At 42.4% G+C, this 13,662-nt stretch overlaps 1 protein-coding gene across 1 annotated transcript in view; it reads right to left on the bottom strand.

Annotated features, from left to right (window-relative positions):
• Window positions 1–13,662, bottom strand: part of LOC109998773 (alpha-1,6-mannosylglycoprotein 6-beta-N-acetylglucosaminyltransferase B) — a 137,217-nt gene that overhangs the window by 89,429 nt on the left and 34,126 nt on the right. The window contains 1 exon segment of the mRNA XM_065959487.1: window positions 758–908. Coding sequence (XP_065815559.1) covers window positions 758–908 — 151 coding nt within the window.

Here is a 13,662-nt window from a genome sequence, read left to right as displayed (position 1 = left end):
GAAAATCTTTCAGTGTGTGTCAGGCAAGATGTCAACAATTAGCTCACTCACACATTTACAACTTGGCATACTGTGTAACTCACTGCAGTGTAAACAGAAGAAGACCAAGATACACTCACATATTCCACATGATTTTAACCATTAAAGACTTTATATGTGACTTTCTGATCCAGCAGGTGTCGCCCTTGAGCACCAGCATGAAACCAAAACAACTTGCGCTGCATTGTTGTGTTAGCATGCTAATGCTAGCGATCTTTATTCTGCTGGTATCTTCACACTGCATGTAAATTTACCTGAAATGAGCGTGATCTAGAAACACAGTTAAGCAGTGAGTACAGTATGTTACTCTTCTTTTCTCTAGTCCCTCAATTAAACAACTTTTATACACGAGGGGAGGAGTCAGCCGGCCGTCCAGGCGATGTAAACAAAGTGAAGATAGGACTCTGAAAACTCTGAAAACATCACAGACAGTGGGACTCGGGTGTTACACCCATTGTAGACAGTCATGACTCACAGAGTTATATTCAGAGGAGATACTTGATTTATATTATATTTAAGTGTGAAGAATCACATAGAAAGACTTTAAGTGTTAAAGGAGAAATTAAAGGAGTGACATTAATTGAATTGATTTCCTCAGCAAATGTTGCACATTTCTCTGGAACCAGTTACATTTAGAAGTACCATCTAATGTCATGAGACTTTCGGTGACAAACACAGTTTAGTAAATACAAGTAAAGGAAGGAAGAAGTCAGCGTACCTGTTGATAGCGGAGCTGAGCTCGTCGAGGCGCCGTGCATCGGTGTTGGACGTGTTGTCCAGTTTAGACAGGCTGTCCATCCTCTTCAGAATCACCTCCAGCATGTCACTGATCTTCCTCAGCACCCCACGTGACTCCACGCCTCCCAGCACTGTGTGGCGAGCGGAGAGAGACAGGGGGATAAATGAAAAGCTGGACAGCGGAGAGTACACAACAAACTTGTAAGAACAGCATGCATATTAATCACTAAAGCCTGCAGCTCTTCTGGCTCATCACACTGGATCTGATGTTGGCTGTGTTCCTGCTTTTGGACGACTGTCTCCGTGCACTTCACCGCCACGCTGATAAAAAAAAGATCATTCCCGTCTGCTGGGCGCCGCACTAATGTGAAATATTTGATGACGTTTGCTCTTACTGTCCCAATGAAATCACAATATGGTTTCTTTTTCTAGTCAAAAAATAATGTGTTTCTATTTTTTTAATGTTAAAAAGGAAACATCCAACATTCTCTTTTTGTCGCTTGTTGTTGTTGTCTGTATTTGACTGACAGCGGATGTGAGGCTTTGGGAGCGTAGGCGTTAAAACCATAGACTGTAAATATGAATGGATGAAAAGTGACGTCATCTGTCTGTTACTGCAGGGGGGCGCTGGAGTCCCATATTTCCGTTTCCATCTATATTAAAAAGGAAATAATCCACAGAAAAGGAAAAGGGGTAATAATGGATTTGTTTTGGATTCTGAAAGTTTAAAAAAAAATCAGAGAATCGAAAAAAGACCAAGTATTCTGTTGTATCTTTCTTTACAAGAAGAATTACACTGATTTACACAAGTGTTAGAGCTGAGGCGGGTTTTAAGCCTCCTGACAAAACGTTACACCGCGCCCGCCTGTCAATCAGGTCAGCTACACGCCTTAATGTGAATAACTGTTATCCTTCATCAAATCAAAACTGATGAGTTAGGGTTGGTTGACATTTCACAATTACACAATTACTTACTTTTCCACATAAGTCGATATCGACTTGCTTTTATTTAGAGGTTGCTTTGCAGCTGTATCGATTCTGTAACATCTGCATCGATACATGTTTATACAAGGAGCACATGATGATATATTGCCATGTGGAGCCTCACACACAGAGACAGGCAGACGTTTCCCCCTTTCTGTCTCAAACACACGCACGCACGCACGCACGCACGCACGCACGCACGCACGCACGCACGCACGCACACACACACACCGAGACACCACTTTGACCTCATTAGAGCAGCTCCTCTTTACTGGAGCCCGTCTTTAAGTCACCTCAGTCTTTAACCTGAATATCTACAGCCTGATCTCTCGTTTCCTCTGAGCACGGCGCCCCAGCACTGTTTTTCCTGATCGTGTGTCATAAACTGGCTTTTCTTCAGGCCAGACACTCTGGAGTCTGATATCTGAATACGGGCTCACTTTTATACCCTTTGATACACGGTATGAGAATGAGGCAGCCACCAAGACTGTGGTTTATGAAAGGCCACAAACTAATTACACCAGGTCTCTGTGCTGTCTGTGTCTGTGTGAGGGCCAATTTCATTCTTTCACCTTGTATAGCAGACAGGGGCGGGACTGTGTGTGTGTGTGTGTGTGTGTGTGTGTGTGTGTGTGTGTGTGCAAAGATGAATATATCATTGGTCGACATCACCGCTGAAAAGTATTCTCAACACATAATCACACACAATAAATGCAGCTTAAGAGAAGTAGAATACTGTGGCTGAAGGGAAGACCTCGTCAAGGTGATTACAGTGACGGGGTCAGGGTGTCTCTGGATTCAGTTATAATGACCGAGAACAAGAGGAAAGGGGACTGAAAGTTGGAGACACACACACAGCTTTAGTTGTGGCCGGCTGAGGCTCAGTTGGTAGAGTCGGTTGACTCTCGACTGGAAGGTCGGAGTTTGATCTCCAGGTCCCGCAGCTACATGTCTGATATGTCCTTCGGCAAGATACTTAACCCTGAGTGGCTTCGTCGGTGGTGTGTGAATGTATATGAATGGGATTAGTTATGTGTAGGTGTGACCTGAGGTGTAAAAGAGCTTTGAGTAGTCAGAAGATTAGAAAAGAAATATACAAGCGTAATACCATTTACCGTTTACAATAAAAGTACCCCGAGAACTAAACTCTCCAACGTATGTCAGTCTATCTCCTCAAGTGCTAAAAGCAAAATGAAGAAGTTAATCTTCAAATAAATATTACAAAAGCACATGACGTAAGAACAGGAAGTGTTTGGCTCAGGGTTAAAGCGTCTTCCTTTAAACTAGAAAGACTTTCTGCGTAGAGAAGCATCCAGTTTTTCACTCAATCACTAGAGATCGTTTTTTTTCCCAAATAGATTTAAAGGGATACTTCACCCATCTGCATTAAGCTTTGTATCATTAGAAACCTGGTAGTATTTCTGAATGGTCGCGCATCCCGCCCTCATTTTCCCCTGAGATGGGAAATCTTTGTATTTCTGAGTCTGAAAAGGAGCTTCAAGTGACGCAAAAATCGCCATTTTGCGTCATCGGAAGCTGTTGCGGTTAGCGGCGTGAAACTACATCGCTAGTTCATCATGTTTTCGACCACTGAAGCTACGGACCAATCACAGATCAGTTGGTGGGAACTCACTCCCAGAATCAAAACTTATCGTCCGCCATATTGCTTGGAAGCTATGCTAACAGGCTCTATGGAGAAAGCTGACAATGGAGAAAAAATATAATATGGGATTTGGTGTCTTTCATCCACATGAGCCAAAAAGACACTTTCTGTCTTTTCTCGGCCAAGAAGGCACCAACCTAAAAATGTATTTCACATTTCTACATATATGACCCAATGTCAACACAGATTCATGTTTCAACGGGTGAAGTATCCCTTTAAATATTTGATTGATGACTTTTTAAAATGTATAACATAGCCTGTCCTTTAACCCCCTCTGGGCCTGGCCGTTCCAAATCACTGGATGCAGCTCTGCATCAAATTAACCGATCCAAACACAGTAAGAGTGTAGAGGACTGGAGGCAATGTGCAGCACATATGATGCAGTAAACAGGCTAATAAGATACAGCTGGAGGACAAAAGGGACACATAGATCAGATTATGTTCTCCTAGCCTCCTATCAGAGGACTTGGCAGGACCCATATTGACACTGCAAACACCTGGATTACTCTGTCCGTCCACTCTGTCAAACCCCATGTCTGCAGCCTGACAGGCAATTACAGCCAATGGGCTCCGACGCCGAGCAGCTCCGGTGCAAGGTCATCGTCCGCCTCGATCTCGAGTAACATTTGAAGGAATCCTCCGTTCAGTGAGTTATCTCCTCAGCTACCGATGTGTTCGTCTCAGACTGACAGTGTCATGTCCTCTGCCTCTGATGAATCGCAGTGTCACAGTGTGTCAGAGGGTTACCGTGGTGACATCTTTGTGATTGGCCGGTTAATGGATAAACATCCATGTTGAGGGTCAAGCAAATTAAATGAAGGGGCCGCACTGAGAAAGTGATTTATCATAATGACAGCATAAATATGGGCAGTGTTCTCCCCCAAAATGCGTCTTGGCAGAGCCCTCTAAATAACACTTAAATGAGCCAACTGTCCAATAACTGTGATTTATTTTTGTTTGTAAAATGATAATGAATGAAGTGCTTTGACCTTCTGTTTGATTAGAAGCTTCACGTTGTACTAAGCTGGGAAAAATAACAATGAAAAAAAGGAAGAGTCAAAAAGGTAATTATTAAAATAGCCCTGTTGCAGTAAAGCAGAGAGAGCTAAAATAAAGAACAAATAGTGGATGATGTGCGCTCGCTGTATACTCTTTCCTCAAAACGTACAGTGTCCCCGATGCTCTGCAGGTAAACACAGAGAGAAAGATGTCTTTGCACTGATTGTGGTGCACCTTCTCATGTTGAATACGAGCCTCCTATGGATATTGATTTCATCGTTTTGCACAAAATCCTGACGCCCTGCACTCTCAGTTTTACAGCGTCCTTGATAAGAAGCCTCTCCACATGCAGCCCAAGTGAGCCGTATAAGTAAGGGTGTGCGTGTGTCGTTGACTAAATGGTTAAATATCCTCGCTAGTTGGCACCAGAATTACTGGTCTGTTAATCCACTTACTAATAGTTTGGTCTGTGAAATGTTATGCTCAAACTACAACACAGCTACCCACCACTAGCTGGGGCTGTAGGCATGTAATAATGTGCTTGCTCTCCCTGCTCTACAACCCGGATGTAAACGAGCACAGTGAGCTTCTCGTAGGAGCAGCGCTGTGTGTAGCATAACACCCAGAGCGATGAGTATTTACATTTAGCACAGCCATGTGGATGTTAAGCAGCAGGGAGGACCAAAGGCTGGCGGTGCTAGTGCTGCTAACGTTAGCCAAACTCAGTAAACAAAATTACAACGTTTATCCGCTGTCAATTTGAATAAATTCTGTTCAATTCTGAATGTTTTCTTTCCTTTAGAGAAATCGATTTAACGTAATCTAAATTCCTGTTTAACCAACTTGGAAATTAGTCGGCTTGGAACTTACCTAGAGTACACTTGTTAGAGCAGTCTTTCCCAAACGTAAAACTGCAGCGGCCCACGTTGATATACAAAATGACTCCGGGGCCCGATATAAAATAAAAGGTTTGCCTACAGCTATCCCTTTCAGTAGGGGAAATTATTGGACGTGACAACATGATATTATGGCAAGATAGACACCAATGTTTACTGAACATTATGTCCATGAATAGTCATTACAGGCCTTACTTATCACAAAGGGTTGACTCAAGGTAAATCATCATTATTGTGATATTTCTTTTATTTTTATACTTGGTGGAGGACTTTTCGCGGCCCACCTGCAGTACCCACACGGCCCACCAGGGGTCCATACTATGGGAAGCACTGTGTTAAAGGTTAAATATGTCAGAGGTTAAGCACAGTTAATTAAACATGAAGCCCAAACTGATGCATTTATACATACGGTATCTTGAAAACATGTATTTTACTTTGGGGTGCTTTAGACTCTTTTGTTGCTGTGGGATCAAAACAGGAATCGATAATTCATTTTTACTAGTTATGTAACGACATATTTAGTTTAGGAGTAACTAAAAACTGACTTAGTAACTTAAAAACTTTCAGTAGTTTTTAAACCACAATATTCTGGTAGCCTGACAACTCTATTTGTGAGTTCAGGTTCATGAGTAGATCTTACATATGTTCCAATGGTTTGATGAATCAAATGTTGTTTCCAGTCAGGGGGCTAATTGTTCTCTATGAGTCTGTGTTTCTTGACAAATCGCTGTGTCAGAATTAGTCACAGAAGCTGCTCTCCCAACGATCGCAGACGACCAGCTGTGATAAATGAGACCTGCCTTTTGAAAAGCTGATCCTATAGCTGAGATCTGAACGCCAACTTTTGATGGAAAATACACTGGAAAGATGACCAACAATCACCATCAAGGGAATGAGTGCCCTTGTCTGCCCTGATTGGATGAAACCTCTCTCAGATCCAGCTGGTGTAATATCTTTGGGAGTGAAGGGCACTGTGACCACAGAAGCTGTATGTAATGGACAGAAGCCGAAGATAAACAGCAGCGACATTACTGCAGAGTGGGAGATGGTTTGACTCACTCAAGCTCAAAGGGCAGAGGAGTCAAAAACAGGAAAGAGTGTGTGTGTGTGTGTGTGCGTGTGTGTGGGTGGGAGACGGGTAGACTAAAACAAGATTTGAAGGAAAAGAAGCAGCCAGAGAAAGAACAGAAGTTTACAAAGAAGAACACAAATCAAGATGAAACACTGCAATGACCACTTTTGCTTTGAGTGCTATTGTGACTCTTAACATTACAGTTAGCTATCGATTAGTGATGAAATCTGACTGCTCAGTACAGTAGGCTCTTTCATCAGAAACATTCAGTGTATTTAATGAGTGTATGTTACTGTGATATGATGGTTTGTCAGCCTCCTGTTTAAATCCTCAAATTCAATATTTTCTTTCATTTTGTCTTGTTTCTTTGGAGGGCAGTCGCCTTGTTAGGAAGAGAAGTTGGAGTTGAAGATGGCCGAGGGGTTAGCAAATGCTAAGCTATTAGCCAAGGATAATGTTAGCTTGGTTGGCAAGGTGCATCCATTTCTAATAATGGATTTACCCAACCAACTAATATCCTTTTCGGCTTAACGGAAATTTAGATCCTGTTAAACCAACAAGAAAAGACTCTGAAAATAGTCAAACTTGAACACAATTGTGGCGCTGGATAGCCTGAGCGTTTATGTCGTGGGCCCCATCTCGACTAACGAGGGCGATGATGTTAAACTGCAATAAAAAGGAATGCAGGTTCAAAGATGTTTCCACATGTGCTTCATCCTAACCTTGAACAGCAAAGAATCAACTATAAAAACAGAGAACAGCAATTTATTTTCTAATCACAAACCATTCAAAGCCTTTTTTTTTTTTTACAAAAGCTTCACTAATCCTGAAAAAAGAATTAACACGAAAAGAGCCAGATGTAAAAGGATTCAAATGAAAAAGATTAAAAGTGCATTTGGAACATTTCTCATCTCCAGCAGCTTTTGATGCAAACAGGCAAGTTTAACAGCTTAGGTCTTCTATGCATTTCCACCACTTCAACAGGACCAAGTGAGGCTAACCAAGGTCTTCAGTTTAAGGGGAAATAAGCCAGATGTCAGAGCCGTACAGATGTTAGAGTTCCCCAATCACAAAGGGGTATTAGCGTCAGTGTCACATAACTGTTGACGACCATGGTACCAACACATTTCCCATATGTTAGAGAAAGCGTCCTCATTATGAGCTGATGGTGTTATCTCTGTTTTCACCTTCTGTTCAACCCACTAAAGCTCAAAGCAGCCTCTCCAGCACCCGGGGGAATTATTAACGCAATTCACATTAGTTCTTGCAGCTAGCTGCGTTCTTCATCGACGCACAAGCCGAGTGATCCACCGCTTAGGTTTTTGTTTCATGGAGCGCCACAGTTCGGAGATTGGATTTATGGGTTAGACACATGAGTTATAATAAACATGCGTCATACATGGTGCACAAAGTGAACATTTGACTTTCAGTTTCACTGAGGCTGAAGTTGTGTTGGAAGGTCCTACAGGAGTTGGATTACTTTATTTTAACAGTAGAGTCAGTCACTTTAAACTAAAAAGTAAAATATAGACTGAAGTAATGCATCTCAATCATCACTTCTGGGCCTCCATACATGCGTGGTGGTGACTGTGTCTGCAGAGACTCTGAACTCTGACTGGATTTTACTGTTTCGGTTTGTTTTGGTTGATGTTTCTGAGCAGGGAGCTGGTGTGTTTCCTCCAGCCAATGACAGCTGATATCGTCTTTGTCAACAACAATGGCAGAGGACAAACTAATCTGACTCATATTTTCCAGGGTACAGTCTTTGGGTTTACAGCTTCTGCCAATGCCAGAAGAGGTCAACATGCTCCAGCATCAGGGCCACAGGACGAAACACATCGGTCTAACTTATTAAAAAAAAGTTCATCTACATACTACAAAGTGCTGCTGGAGCATTTCCACCTCTTCAAGCCTTTCACTCTCCATTCACCTTGTTAGTTGGGTGAAGTTGTGCCAGAAAATCCCGCTCTACCAATACCAGGACAGGATTTTTTTTATATTGTTTGCATGTTTACTTTATGGATCGTTGAATACAAAAAAAGAGAATACTAAGCAAACGAAGCAATCTGAGGTCAGGGTCGCTGCCAGCACAAAAAAACAGTTGTTAATGGACACGACCCTAAAATGAGTGTTCCATTTATAATGCATCGTGTAAGTCAATAACAGACTTCATGTTAAAAATGTTCAGAGCGATCAATGCATGCAAAAGTCGAACGATGTGTGACTGTTCCAGTTATGTTGTAACTTCACCTTCAAAAACAAGGACGTTACCAAATCAAAGACTGAAACATCAAGAAAGTGGAGACACCTGAGACGATATTTACTCGGATAAGACTTGTACAGAAAGCAACGTATGAGCATGAAGAAACTGGTTTCAAGAGATCAACTTCAAAAGTAGTTTGGGCCTTTAGTGAAGAATGGAGCACAGAGCTGCTGCTGCTGTTTGTGTTTGAGTCAGATAAATGCAGACTTAAGATTCAATGAGAGAAAGCGGTGAGCTGCTGGTGCACCATTTCATGCCGTGATTGGCTTCCCTCACTGGCACAGGGTGGAATAAATACAAAAAACACACTTCTGCACACACACACATAGGGCTCTGCTTTAGCCACCATATTGGACTGAATATTTAGTGTCACGGTACATCATATTCCTCCTGAGGACAGAGATGCGTGAAGCGTGAAGAGAATTCTTGTTACTGTCTCTGAACGGGGCGACTGAAAACTTAGACCATGCTTTTCGTGTAAGTGTGTAAGTGTGTGTGTGTGTGTGTGTGTTTGTGTGTGTGTCTCCACAGAAAGCTGACTCCTCTCCCTCATCCAATTTCAATGTCCCAGCAGCAAAATTTTGACGGTTGGAAGAATTAACTTGATGGACTTGAAATTAAATCGCCGGCCAGATGCAGCTTCACTAAGAGTCCATACAGAATACCAAAAAAAACGTACAGGAGAAGTCGCTCTATCTGCCTTTGTGACTGACATCAGAGCATGAAACAGCCACAGCGCGTCCGCCCAGCTCCACTTTTTATGGCAAAGTTCAGGACACAAAGGGGTCGTTCGATGTACAACATCTATGACTTCTCTCCATTAAACCCTTTTTATGTCACTAAATTCAGAAATTTCATCCAGTGGGGAAAAGTCTTTGTCAGTGTGAACTCTACTAAAAAAAAAAAAAAGGGAGCTTTCATATCCCAGCACAGTGGGGGCGCCGCCATGTCAGAGACATCACAGGCAGGGGTATGTTTCTTTAGCATATAAGAATATCTTTGACTAAAGCCTCTATTGTGTGAAAGCTACAATATGTAATGGATTCCTCCGCTGACGCTGAATGCTTCAAAGAAAGAAAAGAGTAAAAAAAAAAAAAGAGTGGGTCTGTTTCCATTTAGAGAGCATGATTGTGCCCCCCGGGTGTTCTGGCATCCTGTGTGTGTGTGTGTGTGTGTTTATTTATCTTTGTTAAAAGGACAGAGGGCAAAGAGAGGGCACTCTACAGCGGGATGGAGAGGGAGGTTTTTACTGTTGTCAAACTTGTCCGATGCAATTAAACCTTCATATTACGACGGCAAAATGTTAAACCCGAACGCATCAACCTGTGCGAGCTCTATTTCAGTGAAGCACAGAGCTGCTTAGATTTGAATATGCAGAAAGTGTTAAACCTCACAGTCCAGAACGACAAACCAATCACAGCATGATAACTTAAAAGTAAGCATTTTGAGAATGATGAAATCCAGTCTGAGGGAGTGAGTATTCACATATCAAGCATTATGGAGCTCCGTCTCTGGAAATGAAAACGTCTTGAAGTACACTCTCTATCATATATGTGGCGGGTTTGTGAGACAGCTCTTAACTATAATCCTTCCTGTGGTGAGCCTGCCAATCATTTTCCTCCGTGTGTGTGTGTGTGTGTGTGAGAGTGTGTGTGTGTGTGAATGGCATGCATGCGTCGATACAATCCGCTCTGGAAGCATGGGTTCAGATGTAAACAACACTCTTAAAGGCAGGAAAGTCCGTTCCTCCAATTAATGTGACCTCCAGAGATCTGAAGTCGGAGAGAACAACAAAAGCTCTTTTAGACAACAGTGAATCAAATTGAGTGTACTCGTTTGACCACTGACATAGTCAAAGGAGAGCGCACGCTTGCATACACACACACACACACACCTTTGTGAAAGAGAGAGGTATTAGGTGTGTCAGAATAGGATGGGTCTCTGACTGGCTTGGGGGGGGGGGGGGGGGGGGAGTGTTTGCATATTCATGAGAAGAAAACCATTTGTGGTTTAATGAAAGCTGACAGAAGGGCCTGCCGGATAGGAGTTGACACGGCTAAATTAACTGAAGACCGGTGTACTTTCATCACAGGGACACACACACACACACACACACACACACAGACACACACAGGAAGCTACTAAAATAAGAAAAAAACACACATATTTAATTAATTATTGAAATGATTCATCAACTAATCGGATAAACTTTTGCACGATTACTTAATGCAATAAATAGTAGCCATATTTTTTTGTTTGTTTTCAACACAACTTGTGTAAATGTTGCTTTAATGCACAGTACGGTAACTATAGCAACATGCCAGTAGTTAGCTCTCCTGTTTAGTGGTAGGAGGGAAGCAAGGTAAAAAAAAAAAGAGAAGCAGATAAAGATGAAGTTTTCTTGGGGAAAGGTTTAAAGGTGAGGGACTGAAGATATAAATGAGAGTGAACTCACAGGTTGACTTTAATATGGACTGTTAAAGGTAACATATTATGCGAAACACACTTTAGTGTTTCTAACACTTACACGTGTCCCTATTCCGTCACAAAAAGTCTTCAAAAAGTCCATCCTCTCCATCTTTTGCCTGCTCCACTTTTCAGAAAATGTGTGCTCAAACAGGCTGTTTGGAGATTTTCCCTTCATGACATCACAAAAGACAGTAGCCCCTCCCCCAGGTGGGTGACACTCCCACAGCTAGGTGTTTGTTCTGCCCTCTGAGTCTGCCTTCTCACTGTAAACAACAGGGCATGGAGCAAGGACGCCTGAGCCACCCAAGTCCTTCCAGAGAGGGGGCGTGGTCAGATACAGCTCATTTACATATTTAAAGGTACAGACACAGAAACAGCCTGTTCTGAGCAGGGCTGAAATAGAGGGGTTTATAGACATGATCAAATACAGGCTCAGAGTGGATTTAGATCAAGAAACTTCACACATGTTTTGAGGAGCTCTGAAACTGGTTTAAAGAGGAGGAGGATATGTTCAATCATTTTAAAAGAGAGACATCCAACATGCCATTTTTTGCTTCCAAGTGCGATTGTAATAACAGACATGCTGCCATGATAAACAAAGTCTGCCTATTATGTTATGTTTTGTGTATCTGTCTCTACACTCTCGCTGTTTTGCAAACGCAACTCTTAGCTATGATAGCGAGGATCCGAGATGACTCACTCCTCAGCAACTCAGCGCTGGAAAACAGAATTATTTCTGTGCACAGCATGAACAAAAAAAAAAGACTCTACTGAGGAATAATTAACAATTAAATTCTTTGGTAACTAAATTTGTTGTATTGATTGTTGTTGACAGTGTTGACTAATAGGTGCACCCCAAGCAGAGAATGATATCCCATGACGCATTATGGGAATGTTTAATTAGTGCTTAATAACTCTGTGGGGCTCGTGAATGTTTTGTTTTAGATATTTCATCTTAGTGAGTGTAATTTTAAATGCAGGGGCTTCCAGCTGTGACTAAGAATAGGCAGACATGTCCCGGTGAAATCACCATGGGTGCTGTCATGGTGCTCTGCCTGTTGTTTTTCCATTATTTGCTGTCAGCTTCAGGATTTTGTCTCCAGATGACATCATCACTGCAGTCGGTCTGGGCACCTCGGGACAGCTCTGGAGACTTGTTCAAAATCACCACCTCCAGCTCAGACGAGTACACATTCAGTCACGTGATGTGTGTGCACACTGCTCAGTTTGATTTTCATCATCTTCTTCCTCTCTCTCTCTCTCTCTCTCTCTCTCTCTCTCATGACTTTCTGCTCTTTCCCTATTCTTTATTAAGGTTGTCAACACTTCAATACTTTTCGACATCACATCTTTTGAAATGAAACCGTTAGGGGCGCTGGATGGCCTAGCGTACATGTTTCAGGCCCCAAGTACAGAGGCCTAAGTCCTCATCGGCCGTGTGTTCGAATCCCACCTCGACCCTTTGCCTCATGTCATCCCCCCAAGAGCGTCTCTCTGCAGCTGTCCTATCTAATAAAGATGTGCAACATTTTGATCCAGTAGATGACGCCGTTGGGCATCAGCATTAAACCCAAAAAAACCCAGCTTTGTTATGTTTGTCTGTTGCTAACAGAGAGCCGAGGAGGACAAAAATGCACAAATACAAATGTAATGCTTCAGTACAGAAATGCTGCCAGTGTATTTCTGCAGATTAGACTGTGTGCCGGAGTTTGCCTGCAATTTCTGGTGATTAAAAACCAGGATTTTCATCAATATCGGGTGCTTAGGACTTTCCAAGTATGGATATTGTTTGATTTTTACTGGTATCGTGTTAAAGTTTTTTCAAACTTCTCACTCATTGGTTGAACCCTATTTTCACTGCTTCACCAATTTTTCATCGCCCCATTCCGCTTCCCCCTCCCCTTTGATCTGCAGAGAAGGAAACAACACAAACCAGTGGGTTAGACGGACTGGTGCACCGTGCAGCTTCCTCTACCATCTCCATTACATCCACTCTCCTGACTCCCACACCTACATTCAATTACTACAAATGATACGCACTTTAATTATTAGTGCACAGGAACTCTACTGTTCATTAGCCGAGAGAGGACAGGACCGTGTGCAGACGGAGCAGAGTGGGACGGCTCTTCTCTTTGAATCTGAACAATGGGAGTGTAAGGACTGAATGGAGGGCAGGCCTGTGGAATATAGAAATGCAGCAAATGAAGCATGAAGGGAGTGAAATATCATGGTGGTGATAAAGCAAACACAATGAATACCAATGATCTCAAAGACATTTTAATAAGCCGTCGGAGCACACACGATGGGATGATCAATACGCTTATTTCATAGCCTACAGAAGAGAGAGGAGAATCTAACCGGCTGCTGATGATGGAGAATACATCACAATGCTTAATCTTAATCCCTCTTCTTGATTCAGCTTTAGAAATATTTATTGTTCCATCTGATTTTGACATTTTTTCAGCGCTCGTTCAACGTTGTCGAGGCAAATTGGATTTCATGACGGCAGATGGGACGGATGGTGGGATATTAAAGACAC

The sequence above is a fragment of the Labrus bergylta genome, chromosome 1, assembly GCF_963930695.1.
Source record: "Labrus bergylta chromosome 1, fLabBer1.1, whole genome shotgun sequence".
Lineage (NCBI taxonomy): Eukaryota > Metazoa > Chordata > Actinopteri > Labriformes > Labridae > Labrus > Labrus bergylta.
This window is presented reverse-complemented; position numbering and strand designations above follow the sequence as displayed.